At 37.5% G+C, this 20,876-nt stretch overlaps 1 protein-coding gene across 1 annotated transcript in view; it reads left to right on the top strand.

The window, feature by feature from the left end:
• Positions 1-20,876, top strand: part of LOC107686135 (homeobox protein cut-like 1) — a 150,420-nt gene that overhangs the window by 33,522 nt on the left and 96,022 nt on the right. The window contains exon 2 of the mRNA XM_016482994.1: positions 9,686-9,796. Coding sequence (XP_016338480.1) covers positions 9,686-9,796 — 111 coding nt within the window. The remainder of the gene's footprint in view (positions 1-9,685; positions 9,797-20,876) is intronic.

The following is a 20,876-nucleotide window of genomic DNA, read 5'->3' as shown; positions in this document are numbered from 1 at the left end:
GACTTTATTCAACAATTCGTCTCCTCCGCGTCACCCTAGTGCCATTTTGGAGAGTATCCACTGAATGCAAACAGCGTATGTTGTTCTTGTATGTTGTCAGCGTATGTTGTTGTGTCAGCTGCACCACACGGATATGTTGTTTTCGTTCAAATCAAAGCACAAACAACGTAGAAAACGTATCTGCGTGGCGCAGCTGACACAGAACTACATACGCTGTTTGCGTTCAGTGGATACTCTCCAAAATGGCGCTAGGGTGACGCGGAGGAGACGAATTGTTGAATAAAGTCGTTATTTTTTTTTCTTTTGCGCACAAAAAGTATTTTTAAATTGTGTTCCGAAGATGAACGAAGGTCTTACGGGTTTGGAACGACACGAGGGTGAGTAATTAATGACAGAATTTTCATTTTTGGGTGAACTATTCCCTTTAAGCAGTCGCTCGCTCCTGATGTCCAGCCTACAAAATAAGTTGGAATTAATAATGCCTGTACAGTCTGTTAAACCGCCTCAAAAAACTCATGCCCTCCCCAGCTGGTATGAAAGGGAGTGTTCTTCTGTCAACAACTGGGACATTGTTGCACTGAGACGACCCAAATGTACTGCATCATAATCAGCAAGCCCCCATAATGCTTTGAGTGTCTCTTAATTGGATGGAAATGAAGTCTGGTCTGTAGTTTGTCCATATCTAATGAGACTCAACCCCACGGTCCCTTGTTATTCACAGATTGTGCATATGCGAGCACGTCGTGCGTGCGCTTGCGCATGTTCCCAGGGGTTGCAACAGTGGGCTCTCACATTATAAAGCTCTGTGAATGTGGTGGTCTTGATTGGGAACCGCATGCCACAGTGTGAAGTTTCTGCGCTATCGCAAGTTCGCAACCTCCCGCAACGATATTACTTGCGCGCCTTTGTCTGATTGTTGCTGTGTGATAGTGGATCTTGACGGTGCGCCAAATCCTTGATTTGCAATTAAGCCATCTAAGCTAAAGGAGACAGGAAGATTTAGTGTATCATAGACTACTGACACAGATGCATTGTTCGTGCAGTGCGATTAGGTCATTGCTGAACTTTTTCAGACAGTGTGTGTAATTCAAGACGCAGAACAAGGAAGGAACTGAACAGATCAGACTGTGTCGTAATGCTTGTGGTTTGGTGAAAATGTTCGTTTATCCAGGGTGCGAATTGTGTCAAACAGTTAAATCAACTTTATTAGATTTTTTTTTCTTATTGCATAAAAACCTGTTAGCATTTTGTAAATGCATTTATTCATCATGAAGGTAAATGCAGAGGCAATTATGTTTTATAATTCTGTCTGTTCAAAAGTTGTCACATCACATTTCTTAGCCTAAGAAGTCTTTTTTTAATACTATTATTTTTAAGATCTAGGTTATGTTTGTTAAGTTTGCATAATATTCTGCTTCATATTTCATGCATCTTTTCTGCAGAGATATTTAACAAAAACATTATGCCATGTGGCTCTTTCTGTGTAGAGTTTTTTTTTTTCTATGTCGGTAATGATTTGACTCCTTTAATATGAATCACTGAATCATTGTTTTGATGATTTGAATTGTTTATTTGATCAGTGAATCATGGCAGGTGTGCGAATGAAGCTTTCGCACTTCTAAGACTTTTTAAAGTTAGTAGTATTGCCACTTTTAGTTAGCTTAGCTTAGCTACTCTACTAAAACCAAACTCTTGTGTAGAGAGAAAGGTTTCTTTTTTGTTTCCTGTTGAAATAGTAGGTTTGGGTGGGGTGTATCATATTTTGTAGGGCTGCACGATATATCGAAATATCGCAAATGTAAATATCGCAATATGCATATCACAAGGGCGTGCGATATCTGAATAATTTTAATAATAGCCTACTTAAATCAAAACGTTGCAAAAGGTAAAAGTTTTAATTCGACGCATATAGCAGAGAACTGCTTGACGTTAAAAAGAGTTAAGTGCAATAAGTTGCTGAAAACAACTCTTTGCCTCTCGTCTTGCTGTCTGACAGACTCACACCTGAAGCGCGCGCACACTGTCATCGGCGCGGCTCAATGGACCGAGCTGCGTGACCGACTCGACAGCGCAGAGAGGACGTGTTTACTAGCGCCACTGAACTGACAGCGCGGCGCTGACCAGTTACAACTGCGCAGCGCGAACATTACTCTCCGCAGAAGTTCGTGTTTTTTTTCCTGCACATAACATAATGAAGAGTTATTACATTTCTTTTGCTTATTATCTTTCATAGTACTACATGTAAACAGTAGTGTTAGCTACTTTGAAGCACGTATAGTTTATATTTAGTAGTCACGTTCACAGCAGAAACTTCCATTATCCTCTTAGAATTAAAATATTTTATGGTTTTGTTCATCAAGGCATATTTTAAGTAAATTTTACATTTAAGGATATTTGTGTAACTGTAGCATATGATTATACTTGAAAAAAAGAGTAAAATGTACTGATACTTTTCTGTCAGGACATAAATTTTCCCTTATGGAAATACGGAAATTAACAATGGTTTGTGTCGGGTGGGTGGGATCACCTGCAATGCAGAGGGCTTTGCGGGTGAGACGGGTGTTGTAAATGTCCTGGAGGGACATTTACAAGTTAAACTCTTAACTTGTAAGACACACACAGAGTTAAAAGGTTAGTGTAATAAAATCATGGTTAATTTTAATGTGTTTTCCCATAAACCTAAAACACAATGCAGTGCAAAATTCAAAATACATCATACATACTGTCCCTAATTTTTAAAGAGATTTTTTTAATTAATTAAAATATTTATTTATTTAATTTGGAGTGTAGAGAAAAGCCTTACAAACCATATCCATTATATAAAATTGCAATGTTAAAGTTAATTAACAATGGTCCCTTTACTAGAGACAACAAAAATCCCATATATATATACTAGGCTATTTAATAATAGTTCAAATTTAAAATGGGCAATATTGTGCTGAATGTAGAACTTGAGGACAACAACAATAATAACTAAGTTCAAAATAAAAAAACCGTTCGGTAGCGCAGTTGCGCAGCTCGGTCCATTGAGCCACGCCGATGACAGGTCAGCACGGCGCGAACACTTTAATACCGCGCTGTTTCGTCCCACTTTTGGGGTGTTTGGCTTCCCATACACACACACACACAGAGAGACGCGTTTCAGACGGCGCGCGAACACTGAGTTGATTCGTCTTTCGCATCTCCTCATGTTTGAACAGACACATACACACAGAATTATGTCAATAGTCTCGACGATCATTCTCTTAAACGCAGTCAGTTATGTTTTAAATGAATGTAAACAGCTGAGAAAGAAATCGGATGTGTATCATTATACTGGATCCGTGCAGTCGGATTTAAAGGGACAGCAGCCTATAAATATGTGCTGCTGAATATGTCACTAACGTTAATCGAACAACAAAACAGCTATAACAAAGATTCATCTAAATTTAATTCATACAGTGAACACTATGCAGTGTTATTTTACACTTAATTATTAAATTTCTGTATCTGAATACTACTGTTTATTTTATCTATGCTTGTAAATTGTGTATTTGTTCTTTCTTTCCCTCTTTTTCTTTCTTTTTTTTACTGACTGTTCACTTGCCTTTAATCATGTTTGAACTTTCTCAGACTATAGGTTTTGCTGTGGTATATGAAGAAGTACTTAAAGTGTATGGAAAGCAAAGTTACAATGATATAAAATTAGTGTCATTAATTTTTTTTGTTTGTATGTTCACACTGATGTTAAAATGACATTTTCTGATTTGTGACATTACTTTTTATGTAATGCTAAAACACTGCTGGTCACTTTCAGAAGTTATAGTGATTCTTTCTTCTCCAAGAAAAAATGTGAAACAAATTGGCTATATGATTTTCATTTTTAAATATTTTAAAATATGATTGAAATTGATTTTTCACACTTTAAGCAATATCGTATCGCATATCGAATATCGCATTTTTGAACAAGGTATCGCATATTGCATTTTTCTTCAAAATAGCACAGCCCTAATATTTAGTTTTAAATATCCAATAGAATTCAGATACATCACAGCTATGAGCCATATTTTGTTACTTGGCTAGTCAGTTGCAGGAGGTTTGAGGGGGAGGGACATTTCATTCTGGAGAGCTTTTGATTGGATGAAAATCTATAGTACAGGTTGAGTCATTAATATTTTTCATCCGTTTTCTTGGAGGGAAAAGATTGTATATTTTACATAGATATTATTTGTTAAATGTTACTTATATTAACAAAACTTTAATGTTGATTTCATAGGGTCAAGTTTCCCTCTGCTCACTCTTCTTTGGTTCTCACTCTCTGAGGAGCAATTAAATCGTTGCTCACAGGCCTGGCACTTTAGGTGTGAGGGCACATTAACCCATTTATGTGAAAACAATGTTAATATGCTTCTTCATTTTGTGGGTAAAGTCACACATTCTTGGCACTGCGCCCTTCCTTTTCCTCTGGCTAACTCCAAAGCATCAGTTAAGGGGTCAAATGCATTATTCAGGCTTTAGAGGTCGCAAACTTGAACACAATGTCGAGGGATCTCTTTTCGGGACGTGACAAGGTTAAGTTCACACTTCTGCTGCCAAATCTTTGGCGTAGGTGTTTAACAGACCCAACTACAGCATACACAGAGTCAGAGCTCAAAGTGGCGGGTCTGCATTGAGATTAGTTGCTCACACAAAGCAGGTTTGTTATAAATGGTAGCAGCAATAGCAAAGACTTTGATAAAGAGCTTAATGGCTATGCTGGCGTAAAAATAGATTAGCTCTATCTGTGCTAATGGCAGCCGTTGGTGCCTTTCAAAACGCACACATACACGCTCTTGCCTTTATTGTTTTTTTCACTTAAGTATAAAGTCATACCCTTCAGAAATCAGGTCACCTTTTTTTAGACCAAATGATTAAAGGCCAAGCTATAAAAAACCTCAAACTGTAAAATCTGTTTAGCTTACTCAAGTACACTGGACAAACTTTTTTTTGTTGTTGTTTTATTTTGGGGTTTTTTTACATTTTTTTTAAAGGACAGTGAAGAGGTCGTCTCGGTGCGACTTTTGTGTTGACTTTAAAGAGTTTAAAACTGTTGATGTTATCTGTTTGTTAGTGTGCATGCTTTGACATGCATTTGCAACATCAGTAGTGCGATGATATTGGGGAAAAACGAACACTGTTTATTATATATATTGTGCAATATAATAATGAAAAAAAGTTGAAAAATCACTTTCACTCTGAAGACATTTTTGCGTACGAACCATCCCTTTAGGGCTGAAAATTTAGGGAAAAACTTGATAGATTTGGGTGTTCACACTTGGGTTTACTCTTTACAAGAACCAACTCAAACCTCTATCAGAAATCATAAAGTGTTTTCACTTTTCAAAGTCAATATTTCCACAGTTTTTGCCCCATTTAATATAATTATTTTTAATAAAATTGAATTTGTATTCAATTTAATTTAATACAAATATTTAAATAAGAACTGTTTGTAGTAGTACAATTGTAGTGTATAATAAAAATAGAATATTTAATAAAAAAAACAATAGTGCATTTGTCAAATTTGTGTTAATTCCATCCTAATTTCTTCATTTTCAAATGCTAAACCATCAAACTTTTATTTTGATATTTATATGCACTGCAGGTTTTAGAGTGAAGCACAGCATTGTGTTTATTTACACTCAAGCAGCTCATGATAAAGTGTTTTAGCATCTTAGAGGGGCTTGGTTAACGGTAAATAGTGCAGCGCTTCACTCTGAAACTTGCAGTGGTTATAATTATTTAATTAAATCACAGCATGCATGATTTAATAATTGTGATCGATCTAAGCCATATCTCGTTATTGATTTTATTTTCGTATATCCTGCAACACTAAGAAACAATAAGAAAAAAATAGGACCAGACTTTGTTCTGTCCATTGCGAATGCACTTAATCAAGAATAGTGTCCAGAGTGGAACCAGTTTGGAAGAATAGGGTTAAAAAAAACAGGTCTTGGTGATGTCATCCAAACTAAAAAATTGATTTAGAGACTGAGCAAGTTATTATAGTTTGATGGTTATTAACTACAGAATAATAAATACTGGCAAATATGACCAGGAATGTGATCTACAATTAGTATTATAATTTTTATTTTAGTTCACTTAACCAGCTTTTCCTGCTAACAGTATTATAAACCCAATTGTTCAGAATTATATCCACCATTTTTAGTTACAGTACAGCTCCCACGGCAGAAGTGTGTCTGCCGTCCCCTCTCACCTGTGTAGAGCCTTGCTTTGTTTTTATCTGTTCCTGACTGCCTCTGAGCTGTTGACCCTCTTGAGTGCTCAGGGGGGGGGGGGGGGGGGAGGAAATGTAATGGCCTGTGAGAAAGATAGGTTATGAGAGAACGAGGGAAGAAAAAACAGCAGCTATACAGAGAGAGAGAGAGAGAGAGAGGGAGAGGCCTCGCTGACGTTTCCCTGCTGCATATGCAGCTGATAGTATCTGGCAGGGCCTGGCTCTCTGGGGAGCCCTGTAATCTGTTCCATCAGCGTTTACTACCGAACAAATTAACTAAGACAAGCACCGCCGCCTGAGCCAGCAGAATTCTTCCATTAGGAAAATTATAAAGCTATTATGGGGAACAATTTGGTACTTTATATAAACGACTCTCTTTGGAGGGCTACAGGCTTCCTTGAACTACACCAGGGGGGTTGGATGGAATACCCCAGGGGGCATTAGCACTATTGATACCAATAGAAAGAAAAATCATGCTCTTTAATATCTCAAACCTTTCTCTTTGACAGCAGCAAGATTAAATGGAGAGTTTTTATTAAGTCTCTGAGAAGAAAAGACCCTAGGAAACTCAGTTGTGAGTTTCAAGCGAGACAGTCTCAAACTGTGCTCAAAAGATCTCGGTATAAATTAAAAAATGTATATGATTCTTCCGAAACCAAATAATCTGCTCTATTATATGCACATTAATTTTACAGCCTTATACTGTTTTTGTGTGTCAACAGTTGTCGTAGACCTTTTCCGCAAGGAATTTGAAAAATATCTGAGACTTGGTACTTCATTGAAGTACCTTCCTCAGCTTTGAACGCACAAACTTTATTATATATTATGATTCATATTTACTGTAATTGTGGATGCTCAACCTTAAAAATCACATTGTAGTATTTTAACAAACATTTTTCCCAAGGACCTTTAGGAGAAACATCTGAGATGAAGTTGATACTTCAATGAAGTACCTTCTTAAGCCATGAAAGCACAGCCTTTGCTGTATTATGATTCATACTTGCTGAAGTTCTGGCTTCACAACCTAAAAAATCACATTATATTGTAAGACAAGAATATATATCATAATTGCATTCACAAATCAGTTCTGAAGTTGACATTTTTGAATCCAACTCAGTCGTTTAGTTTAAATTATGAATCAAATCAACAGATTCTTTTCAATGAGCCCTTGATCCTGTTCACAGTTCAGAATGATTTATTCACAGATGGGTTCCTAAGTTGAATGTGCAATTTTTTGGTGTATTATGATTCATATTTCTTGTCATTTTCACTGGCTTTAGCAATCAGTTCTGAAGTTGACATTTTGAATCCACCTCAGTCGTTTAGTTGAAATTGTGAATCGAATCAACAGATTATTTTCTTTGAAAACTTTGATCTGGTTCACAGTTTAAAATGATTCATTCACATATGGTTTCCTAAGTTAAAAGTGCAATCTTTCCTGTATTATGATTCATATTTTCTGTAATTTTGGCTGCACGACCTTAAAAATCGCATTATGGTTTAAGACAAGTATATATATATATATCATGATTACGTAGAGGTAATGTATATAGGCTACCCTTAATAATGCTCATGTACAGTGCGTACATGTCAGTGCATTGTTAGAGTATACACATTATGTCAGTTTATTTCCGTCACGGTCTCACCGCTTGTATTAATAACAAGCCATTTAGGAAGACCAGAACCATAGCCCACTTACATAGCATGACGTTTTTATCTAAAACATGTCCCATTGACCCAGAAACCAGTGATCCACACCCATCTCTAGGGATGGTATTTTAAAACCAGATTTGTCCCTGGAGATCAGCCCTCGTGCTTTTACCTTGCCAGACTAGCCGAACGATGCTCCGTTGGAGTGTTTTGCGGAGCCATGTGTCTTCCTGTGTGGAAGGAGGAGGTGATAATAACAGAGGAGAGTAAAACTAGGGCGAGACTGTGGTGACTCAGCCCCCCAGTTGTTGTGTTGGAGGTTTGGGGAGTCTGGTGCACAGAGTTCCAGCCTAATTAAGTTGATTTGTTCCCAGCATCTGGCTCCCAGATGTCAGATGATATTCTTTAGCTCAGCTCCCTGCTGTTGAGAGGAGAAGAGTGGGACTGCAGGGACCGCAGACTGCTGACTTTTCACAAGGCCCACCGGGGGTGGGACTGCAGCACGCTGTGGGTGACTGACGGATGCGGCGTCCAATCACAGTGTGTTTGTCGCAACTTTCCTGGGAATCTGATTGGCTAGTCAGAGCAAGAGGTTTATAGCCACAGTATGCCTGCAGGTGCAAACCAAGCAGTATTCCCACACCTTATAAAACACGTGTTTCCTGCAAAATAGACGTGATGTTTGGCGAGAAGGTTCTGTTGTATTGTTTTTACAGCTTTCGGTTTTGGCGAATGCGATTGGTCTGAGGTTGATGACTCTGCTTGTGGACAACAAAAAGCTGTTGCTAACCTCTTCATACAGTGGTGCCAAGTTCATTAAGTTGACTCACTGAATCGTTTAGTCAAATTGTGAATCAAATCAACTGGTTCTTTTCAGTGAATTAGTTGATTTGATTCACAATTAAGACTGAGCAGTTCACTCACAAATCAGTTCCTATGTTGACTTTTGGAACCAATTTACTGACACTTTTAGTTCGAATTGTGAATCAAATCAACTGGTTCTTTTCAGTGAATCAGTTGTTTTGTTTTTCAATTCAAACTGATCTATTCATTCACAAATCGATTCTTAAAGTGACATTTTGAATCCAACTCACTGAAACTTTTAACTCAAATTGTAAATTTAATCAACCGCTTCTTTGCAGTGAATCAGTTGATTTGATTCACAATTCATTGATCAAACTGAGCAATTCATTCACTTATCTGTTTTTAAGCTGACATTTTGAATCCAACTCACTGAATCAAATCAACTGGTTCTTGTCAGTGCTTCATAATTGAAAGAAATGGTTCATTTCTGATTCACAATTAAAATTGAATAAATCATTCATGAATTGGTTCTTAAGTTGACATTTTGAATCCAGCTTGATTTATTCAGTCCGATTTGGATAAACTGGTTCTTTTCAATGATCCTTCAGTGCTTTTCAGTGGTTGTTGGAACAAAGTTGGCATGAGTAAATAACAGGAAAATTATCATTTGACTTTTTTCCTTTCAAATCTGATGGTCACATGGAAGACAAATCGGTTCTGATAATCCAAAAACTGAAATAATTGCCAATTCTGTCAATCCAAGGTTGATATTTAGGCACTTTTTTAACGACTCGCTGATGTCATGTTATTTATTTACCAAAAACGTTACTCTGGACTAGGGCTGCATGATAAATCGCAATTTACCGGTGATTACAGAACCGGCTTTACTGATAAGATGCGCGTTAAATATCGCATGCGATTTATCGTGCAGCCCTACTCTGGAACCTCATCTGAATTGTTTCCCTTATCTGTCCACAGAAAGAACTGGATGCCACCGCCGCAGCCCTGGCCAACAGACAGGATGAAAGCGAGCAGTCCAGGAAAAAACTCATCGACCAAAGCCGCGAGTTCAAGAAGGATACTCCAGAGGTGAGCAAAAGCGAGAAATGGAGTGAGAGACGATTTTCCAAATGATAGGAAGCTCAAAGGTAGTGGAGCGAAGGAGAATTTGAGCACTGAATTGTCATATGTCTGGACCGGCACATCCTGGTCTCATGGGTACCTGTGAAGCACCATGTTTCAGCAATTCAAATCAGTTTAATTTCTCCTGCTTGCCTCCATTTTGACTGCTTACAGGATTTTAAACATGTACCCTGTAGAGTTGCGTTCTTATTACGATTGTTCCAAGCGCCGTTAGATTATTTTTCTGATTTTGCACTTGTCTGAAGCTCGGCATGGCCTTGTAAGAGAGGTCGGTAGCAGAGAAACCAGAGGATATTATGGTTTATCCATTTAGGGAATACTTGGTCTGCATGAATAGCGGCGGACGGTCGTGTCCAGACCATAGGGTTGTCTGTGAGGTCATCTTCCAGGGGAAAAACCGACGATGCATGTTAGCAAGACAGTAAGGATCAGTGATTCTTTATTTACTGAAAACCGTCTCTGATCTGATAGAGTTCTGAAACAAACGTGTCCTGACAGTAGGAGAACCTCACGATCATTTGATCAGGATGGTTATCAGATGTTTGTTCTGTTTTGAAACAGAAAGATTATTCTTAATGTGTGGACATGATAATGTTCATAGACTCATTTTCATACCATAGTATTTACAGACTCTAAATCTTTAATACCATGGAGTGTTAGTTTTCGCTCGCATTTTGATGCATTGATGCATTTATTTGTAAATCAAATCCAGGTAAGATGTAAGAGCAGAATTTAGAATTAAATATGGATTTGCCTTTTTTAACATATATATATTTTTTTATATTATTTATATATATTTACATTTTATTAATATACATTTTAATATTAAGTAATTTTTATTTTATAAATGTCAACTGATTTAATAAAATAATAATAATAATAATAAAACAATATATAATATAATTGAACTATAGAATAAAATAATATAAATGAATAAATTATAAATTAATAACTATAAAAGTACATTGTTTCATACAAATCTCATATAGATTCTATATGCTACTTAATGTTGTTTTCTTTCCTTAAAAAATAACTGATTGTGTTAACATGTTAATTAAATAAATGGAAATTAATTTAGAATTACTGAATTATCTATTTTTACCTGAGGCTGTTTATTTGTTTGCTGTTTATTTGTCTCGATTTAGTATCGTGCTGAAGTCAATCGATAATGGGTCAGAACAGTGCAAGATTTAGTAATCAAGGCAAAGAAGTAAGAAAGAGACATCAGACAGCTGTCAGAAGACATCTGGAGTTCAAAATAACCTTGGGCTTTACTTTTAGTCTTTGATTTATAATATCCTTATCAGCATAATCAGCTTTTGTGAAGATTTCAGACAGGTGCCTCCAATCCTCCAAACAGCAAATCTGTATAATTCCTCGCCGTGTTTGGTTTTGAGAAGTCTCTGCCAACCCATCTGTAGTGTGGAGAACTCAAGGGCACCGCGGTGCTCTGGCCAGTGATATCTTTGATCAGGGTTGCCGTCGCCTCCTGCCCTCCTCCCTCTCGCTCCTTCTTTCCTGCCTCTCGTTTCGTGAATTCCTCGTGAGTTACCACTCCCAGAGAGTGCCGATGAATAAATGGAAAATAAAAAACCTGTTTTGTCTCCAGAGCCTCAATAAATCAGTCCCCCTTTTCCATTTAAAATGTCCTGGGCTGCAATTTATGTCTGAGCTTAATAACCCGTTACTAAATTAATCGTGCTGGGGGTTTTGGCTGGGAGGCCACGCGTTCGGAGATTCTGTGAACCCTGTGAAAGAAAAAAAAAAAGTCAGTCCGAGTGCTTTTCTGCCCGGTGCCCAAGGTGCAAGACATCAAGGGCCTCAGTCAGAGAGGTGGAAATTCTATCTCTGATGAGGGAAGCTGGAAATTTACCTTAATGACTGGGCTACTGGATGTGGAATTAATGTGCTATGGCTACCTTACTGTACCACTCCTTTAGACACAGGGCAAGCCGTAGTCTAACCTCAGTGGACTTTGTTGTGACAGCAGTTTTTATGTTAATTTGGGATGTTTGTGCTTAATTTACTCAGAAATTTGCATCAAGTTCCACTAGCTAAAGGAGCAAAAAAAAAAAGAAACTTTCTTGACAAAAAAACTGAAGAGTTTGAGTATAATTATGCTTCAAAATGACAAAAAAAAGCACAATTCAGGTATCATAAATGCAGTCCAAAACTATTCAATTCAAATGTTGATGCATTGATGTGTAACATTTGTGAAATATATTAATAATAATACAATATAATATGAAAATAAAAAAAATACAGTATTTTGTATTTTGCCACACAAGTATATACACTAAGGGTGCATTCACACTTGGCATGTTTGGTTCGATTAAAACGAACCCTGGTGCGATTGCTCTGTTAGTGCTGTTCATTTGAGCATGTCTGAACGCTGCCATCCAAACCCTGGTGCGCACAAAACAAGCGGACCGAGACCGCTGAAAAGATGGGTCTCGGTCCGCTTCCAAACGAACTCTGGTGCGGTTCGAATGATATATGAATGCAACACGGACCAAATACTTCTAAACAAACCAAAAACAGGGAGTAATGACAAGATGCAACGCTTTGTGACATGATTTGAAGACGCGGTGTAACCAAAACAAAATGAGCAGAGGGCAAACGTGGAGCAGCGCCGCTTTAAGTCAACGCACCTTTTGTTTGGGGTGTTCGGTGAGTTCCGTCACGATATATATGTCATTCAAGCTGACCAGTCAGGTTGTGAACGTATCACTATGCCTTTAGGTTCGGTGTCAAAAATGCCAATGTGAACGCTAAGCAGACCAGGACAAAATGTATTGTTTTCCTTTTTGGTCCGGACCAAATGAACCAAACGAACCGAACTACAAGTGTGAACACACCTTAAATGTGTCATCCAAATGAATATCATTTTAATATCATCTTTTTAATATCATTTCATTTTTGTTCCTTGAAAAGAAACTGAATTTTATCAGAAAATTAGGATATTGTTGCTGAATATCATAAAATCAATATTTGTAACATAAGTAAATGAAGACTGGGGATTTAAAGCTACAGAATGACAAAAGTTTAATAATTATAGTCCGAAACTGCTTGTGTGCAAACTCTTCTGGGGCCATATGACTCCTTGATGTGAGAAACCTACTTAAATGAATTGTTCATGAATTGGATTTTGTATCCTTTTTTCTTTTATTTTGATACTTTATGGTGCTTTTGTGTCCTTTTTGAAGCTTGAAACTTCCAGTCCCTAGAAAAGAGTGACCAGTATGTTATTTAAAATTTCTTCTTTTGTACTCCGCTGAAAACAGGAAATCATACAGGCTTGGAAAGACGTGAGGAAATAATGACACAATTTTCATGTTTGGATGAACTGTCCCTTTAAAGTTTTCAGAACTTACCTGTATATATTTAGAATGATGAATTGCCGTTTTTGTTTCTCTGTCTCTCCATATCCGTTTCCATTTTCAGTCCACTAATGTTGCACTGTTGTTGTTTAATTGTTATTGACTAGTTATTTATGTAGCTCCTTCATGGTTCTGCTTTGCCTCAGGATGCAGGTTGAAAAGTTTATTGTCCGCTATGTGATGTCAATGTGACAGATAGGGATTTGTTAGGATGACCCGTTATTTTCCAGCCGATTACGTAATGTCTGTGTTTTCCTCGCCGTGAACCTGTGAAATAAATAATCCTAAGCAGCCGTTAAATTTGCCACAGATCACTTCATTTTGTCTTTTTTTTTTTTCGAATGCATAAATATTTAACCCAAACAACCGCCACATTTGGCCCTATTTTCGTTTAGCTTTTGCTTGCTCATTTAGATGGAGTTTTAAATAGGATGTGATGGAGACTGAAAGAGACCAGTGTGTCGGCGCTGAAATTATATTCAGAGCTGCCTGCATGATGGAAATATTTTCATAAGGTCATGTGCATTCCCTCCCCTCTAGCTCACATATTTTGAGTTTATGCATTATACACCATTGATAAAAATCACATTTTTTGCATTTCTGCTGAGAGTGTTGCACCACATGCAAACACCATAAGCGCATTTAAAGTTTACGCTGAGCGTTTGATGGTGAATGAACCACACAGTGCTAATATACCTGCTCTTTATGTACACTCTTTAAAGCGAACATGAAGGGTTCGCAAGCTGTTTTATATCCGTAATGTGGCATTTTTTAAGTTAAACAATATTCATATACAAAAATGTATAGTGGTTGGAGGATGGGGTTGAAAATTACGAATGTTTGGCAACTTCAGATGAGAAGGAAAGTTGCACTGAAAGATGAAAGACATTTTTTACTTTGTTCAGTGATGAAAAGTTCCTAAGATCAGAAATGTTTATTTATAAATTAAATATGGTGAATTTTGATTGCATACTGACTTAATTTGATGTTTAAATCATGAATAATTTAGAACTAAATTGAGATTTTATTGATTTATAAATTCCAGTTTGAATCCAAGTTGATGCAGGGTGCTGAATTGTAACTTGAATTTAAGAAAGCTGAATTAAAATGGAATAAAATTCAAAGAAATTCATATGACTGCTGTAACTTTTTAATAATACATTTTTGAGTGAAATTTATATAGATTTTTAGTATGCATAAGCCATAAACAAGTTAACATACACAAAACACCTAATATGTGTATATATATATATATAGTATTATGGATTTATATAAATATAAATCCATTCATGCAAAAAGTATTTGTAAAATGTCAATTCAGTTCAGCTCATAAATTGAAAGAGCTCATTGTTTTTAGTTCTTCGGGTGATCTAAGAAAAGTTTTTTTTTTGTACTATATTTTGATCATATTGCCTACATGTGCACTGATGTTTCTTCTGCTGATTCTCAGCGTCAAAGGCCACTGCAAAGAACATTGAGTCAGTCGAATTGAGTCAGTTTTTTTTTGCCGTTTTGATTGTTGTATGTGTGTGTCAGCCATTTTGATTTTTGCTCCTTCACTGGCTTTGATGTTGCCTTAAAGGGGACGGCTGGTTGGCCTGTGTACGTTGTGATGCTAGTGTCCAGAGATTTCATTGGCTGCCAGGGCTGGTCAGAGAGAGCTGTGAACTGAATGGTCCTGACAAAATGAATACAGTAATTAGGGCTGATCCACTGGCACGCCGCCCACGCTGGCAGACTGGCGTCTTACACTGTTAATTATAGCTGTCCCATTCGTAACACGACGTTAGGGTATTTACCAAGGACTGAATTTGTTACAGTGTATTTGTGTGTGTTTGTGTATCTCTAGTGAGAGAGAGAGAGAGAGAGCATTGTGTGACTAGCACACTGAAAAATGCCTTTGATGTTGACACTGTAATGGAGGCACGGGGGGCTGGGAGGCACAATCCAGTGAGGTCTGGGGTCGACATATCTGGTTTGTAGACCCGAGCCGTTCACTATATTCATACGTGACCGATGAAATGTAGGAAAGAAAAATCACAGATCATATTTCTTTATATATGTCAATTGTTTCTTCTAGGCTGCAGTGAGATTAAATGAGGAGACTTTTCCCTGACTTTTTTTTTCTTGAAGAAAATAGCCTAGTAATCTTGCATGTGTCTCTGCTATACTTTCAGAAGATATCTGTGGGATGGGCAAGATATGAACGTCTGCACTCAAAAGTTAGAGATTTCAATATGAGCGGTGCGCAAACAATTCTCATTACTGTTGTCTCATTTGTTTTTATTTCTCATTGAAATATTGTTGATACTTAAATAAGTATACTTAATATTGACAAAACTGAACACTTTATTAAGTCTCTTGAACTATGAAAGAGCAACCGCTGAGCAGCAGAGTTTTCCTGTGGGGGGTTTGCACAGGTTTAGTCTACCTAGTTCAACAGATCTTATTCAGAGTTTCAGTCATGTTTAGTCATGCTCTTTCTCAATATTTTGTGTATATTTGAAACTTGGTTGCTATTTTCATAAACGGGAATTCTGGAATTGCAACATGGCTTAAACAGCAATTTAAGTATGATAATCTATTTTTGTTTTGTATTTTTGTTTAGATGTGAATGTAATATTAAAATATGCATGTTATGTTTATTACTCAAAGTTATTTTGAAAGGTATTTTGGTGGTATTTTAGATTTAAAAAAAAAAGAACAGTTATATTCATCAAGGATGCATTACATTAATCAAAAGTAAAGACATTTATATAAGATTTCTATTTCAAATAAATGCTGTTCTTTTGAACTTTCTATTCATCACAAAATCCTGATAAAATAGACACAGTATGCACATAAATATTAAGCAGCACAATGTTTTCAACACTGATAATAAGAAATGTTTCTTAAGCCCCAAACAACATAATTTGAATGATTTCTGAAGGATCATGTGACACTAAAGACTGGAGTAATGACTGCTGAAAATTCAACTTAACCATCACAGGAATAAATTACATTTTAAAACATTTCAAAATAATAAATAGATATTTTGAATTCTAGTAATATTTACTTCTTTTTTTTTTTTTTTACTGTATTTCAGGTTAATGCTCAGGTAAGCATAACAGATTTATTAAAAAAAACTATTAAAATAAAATATTCAAATATTTTACTGACCCCAAAACTTACTTGAATCATAGTCTATATATATAGTGCCATAATGTTCATAATGGACCTTGTATGGAGTTTTATTGGCTCATTTATGTCTAGCTTTTGAATACATTTGTTTAATATATGTTTGAATGTGATAACATCCTGCATTTTCAGAAAAAAAATGTTCACATTTCTTCTGTGTTCTGTCAGAGGTGATTTGCTTTTGCATGGTATCCTTGAAGAGGGGCTGACCTACTAAAGGCTTGTGTGGGAGAGACGGGTCAGGGATATCTGCCTCTCTGCGTAGCCTTCAGGTTCTTGGTGGGGTTTTAGCATTAGTGCCTCCTCCTGACAGGTTAGTAGAGCTGAGTCAAGGGAAGAAAAGTCGAGTAAAAAAGCAAAAACAAACCTCAGATTTGTTGTTTTAATATTTCGTTTATCACCCTTCCCCCTCCCTGTGTTTTTTTTTTTTTTTTTGTGTGAGGTTGAGAGCACTTACTTGTTTAATGTACTGGTTCATTGTATTTGTGCCTGTAGGATTTGATCCATCTGCTCAGCCAAAGCGGGAACGAGACTGGAGTGGAACTGATGGGGCTTGACTGTGTGCCACTTCCTGTCTCTCTCAGCTGACTTGATTGGCTGTTCCTCAGAGCTTCCTGTCTGATAGTCACCACTGGACTTTGCTGAGTGTTATGCATTTGGATATTCTGACTACTGTGTCTGTGTTTATGAATCACGCTGCCCCACATTTCAAAGCGTGTCCACTTTAATTTCTCTTGGTTGTATTTGATTGGTAGTTTTTAAAACAAATGCTGATTCCTTCATAGTTTTATAATATTTAGTCTAATTTATCACCGCCCACCTGGTGACTTTATTACGGATTTGAAAATTCAAAAATGAGCCAATTTCTGTGACGTCATAAGAATTCATTTATTTTCCCATCAGAATGCATAACTGAGCATGTTGTGAGTACCTTAACCTAACTGACACTGCGGCCTCTGAGTCTGTAGGAAGACGCACGACTAGGGCTGAATATAATTTTCCCTCCTTGTTTAGAATCCCTTTGTGCTGAGATATTGCACTTGGTCATTAGAGCCGACAGGAATGGGACAAGGAATGGGAATAGGAGCTGGAATGGGAACCCTCCCTCTGGAGTTCTGGGGGTTCGTCTGTCCCTGAGCTGCCTGGAGAAGAGTAATCTGTCTTCTCGAGGCAGCCTAGCCGACAACAGATTGGTCACGTTAGCCGAGCCTTTGCAACCCCCAGCGATCCTTTCAAAACCCTGCAATTCACAGTCCTGCGGTCAGAAATCAAGCCTTAAAGGGATAGTCCACCCAAAAATAAAACTTCTGTGATCATTCACTCACCCTCGTGTCCTTTCAAACCTGTCTTTCTTCTGAAGAACACAAAAGATATTTTGAAGATCTGTTCTTGCCCATGTAACTAAAGTCATTGGGATCCAAAACGACACTGAATCCAATTATATTTTTTATTCTATTTTGTTAAATTCATAAGGTTTGGAACGAAAAGATTAATTTTTATGCGAACTATCACTTTAAATCCTATAATGTCCCCAAGACTAGGAAGATCTTGGATGGGAGCCTGGATATATATGGAAAATAAATTCCCCTGTCTGTTTTTATTACATTAAGCCACTGAATGCAAAAAATCTCAAATTAGTTTGACACACACATTGCCTTAAGCCTTTCCCCCATTTGGCTTTTTTTTGAACAATGTCATTTTGTGGGGTTTGATTAGAAAATACTAGATTACAGTTGTTAGTTATTGTATAAGTCATTTACTTTTTTTTAATTATCGTATGATTCTTACTCTTCAGCTGAGTGTAAATCAGTACAGTCAATGTTTGCTTATGAAAGATCCTTTATATGTCGTTCACATATATGTTCTTTGTGCTTATACAAAGAAAATTTCTACTATTTGTAGAGCAAAAAGAATACGTATATTCTTCGAAAGCGAATACATGCACTGTTGCGTTATTGTTTAGTGTCAAAAGTACACTTGTAGTCTTTGTTTGGGGTTGTTTTCGCAACCTTAGACTGCCTAAACATATTATCGTGGCAGTGAATGTGTATGTGTGTTTGTTTGTGGGTTTTAGTGTCTGCAAGCACCCGATAACCCACACACTCATCTTCATCTCCTTGGGTGGGCAGTGTACCGGCCTTGGGAGCCTGATCAGATTTCAGGCAGTGCTCCATCATTCCCGAGCAAAGGGCTGTGCTGTCAGACGCCTTCGGATGCACGCTGAAACATGCACACTTAAACATATGCTCTACACACTCGTAAAGACGCTCTTCGTGTGTAAAAGCGCACAGGCAGGCATGCACACATGCACAGACACCATTAACCCTAGATCCACTTACTGCTTTTCAACACTGGGCTCGCCTGTCCTGTGCTTTTCAGCGCCACGGCTCATGGTAACCTCCGGAAGCCCGTCCTCTGAAGGGCCCCAGTCTCAATCACCTGGTCCCCAGTGTTAGATGTCCTAACAGAGACCTACTTTTACTGATTAATGTACCTCAGGGGTCTTTGTCTGACTTGGGTTACCGATTCTTAAAGTAAATGTGCGCACGCACACACCTGCACAGTGTCCTTTCAATAGTCCTTAAAGAGAGTTGTTCACACAAAAATGATAATTTGCTGAAAATGTACTCACCCTCAGGCCATCCAAGATGTAGATGAGTTTGCTTCTTTATTGGAACAGATTTGGAGAAATTTAGCAATACATCACATGAACATTACATGAATGGGTGCCGTCAGAGTCCGAACAGCTTATAAATTAAGTCTATTAGTTAACATCTTGTGAAGTGAAAAGCTGCATATTTGTAAGAAACAAATCCATCAAGATTTTTAACTTCAAACTGTTGCTTCCGGCTAAAATACAAGTCCTCTATCCGTAATACTGCTTTTTCCAATGAAAAAGTTGCTTTGTCTGAATCAGGAGAGAAATATGTACAGATCAAGTGAAAACAATCCAAAACAAATGTATTGGTGGGTTTTAACTTGGATTTTTGGACTGGACTACTTGTGGATTATTGTGATGTTTTTATCAGCTGTTTAGTCTCTCATTCTGACGGCACCCATTCACTGCAGAAGGATACATTGGTGGGCAAGTGATGTAATTCTAAATTTCTCCAAATCTATTCTGATGAAGAAACAAACTCATCTACATGTTGTATGGCCTGAGGGTGAGTAAATTTTAAAACTATTCTAACTATTTTAAAACAAACTATTTATTTAAGGTAAATGCACGCACGCACACACACAGCATCCTTTCAACAGTCCTTAAACTATGGGTGTGACATGAGATCTGGCGTGTTCTTTTTTCCAAGGCCCATTAAATCGTACACTTATTTTAGCAGTTTGCACAGGATATTTTAAGCACCCACAGTCAGGGCCGCCTGACTAATGTGACAATCATTCCTGCCATCTCTTTATTTGGGTGTGGCTGCCATTTTTTCACCAGTGCTGAGTGACAATGCCGAAAGCGAGCTCAGATGTATGGATTCCTTCACCCAGCCTGCCCTGTGCCCGGGTCTCTGCCCGTCACTCCATCTGCCACCTGCGGTTGGAGGTGCCAAGGCTACAGACCATTAGCACAGAGCAGGTCTGTATTTATAGCGCTTAACGGGCATGACTCAACAGCATCACTGTTTGCTTTTAGCTGTAATGGAATCTGTGCTTTGCAGAACACAGAAAAGCCATTATTGTGTATGATAATATTGTTTCTGTCGATGGGCGAACCGGGACTGAAATTTCCACTGGACTGCTTGCACCTGCAGAAACCTTGTTTATAGTGAGAAAGAAATGGGCAGGCGAAGGTGTAAGTTAGTGTGGTGTGTGTGTGTTTTCAGTGTGGAGCATTGACTGATGTCATGCCGGCCATGTGACTCTGCTCTCGGAGATGAGGTAATGGCTGTTGACGTTTACAGCTCCCCCTAATGAAAGACTGTGTAAAGTGCGATGGTTGTAACAGGACGTAAAACCAGCTAGTAAACCTCTAATGTCACACAGGACTACATGACATAGACTCTCAGGTTTTAGCCTTTTCAGATGATTTCCAGATGATAGTTTTTTTCCTGAATCGCAGTCGTCTGGACGTGTTTTTGGTGCAGTTTAGTGTAAATGGCAGAATGCGTAATAATTCATATGTTGAGGGCTTAGAGGACTCAGCAGACAAACACAATATGTACTGTATATTAATATATGATATATATATATTTTGTCATCTTTATAATTTCTGGTGGAATGACCTGCCCAACTCAATCCAAGCAGCTGAATCCTTAGCCATCTTCAAGAATCAGCTAAAAACACATGTCTTCCATCTTTATTTGACCCTCTAACTCTAGCACTCTCGATTCTAATTCTATTCTTAGAAAAAAAAAGCTTGTCCCTTTTAGACTTGCGCTTTTCTAATCTTTTTGTATTCTATCTAATTTTCTTTTTATTTATTATAGCATGCTCTATTCTTTTTCTATTGTATCTGGTTTTTT

Source organism: Sinocyclocheilus anshuiensis, unplaced genomic scaffold (assembly GCF_001515605.1).
Source record: "Sinocyclocheilus anshuiensis isolate Anshui unplaced genomic scaffold, SAMN03320099.WGS_v1.1 scaffold437, whole genome shotgun sequence".
In the NCBI taxonomy this organism is placed as follows: Eukaryota; Metazoa; Chordata; class Actinopteri; order Cypriniformes; family Cyprinidae; genus Sinocyclocheilus; species Sinocyclocheilus anshuiensis.
This window is presented reverse-complemented; position numbering and strand designations above follow the sequence as displayed.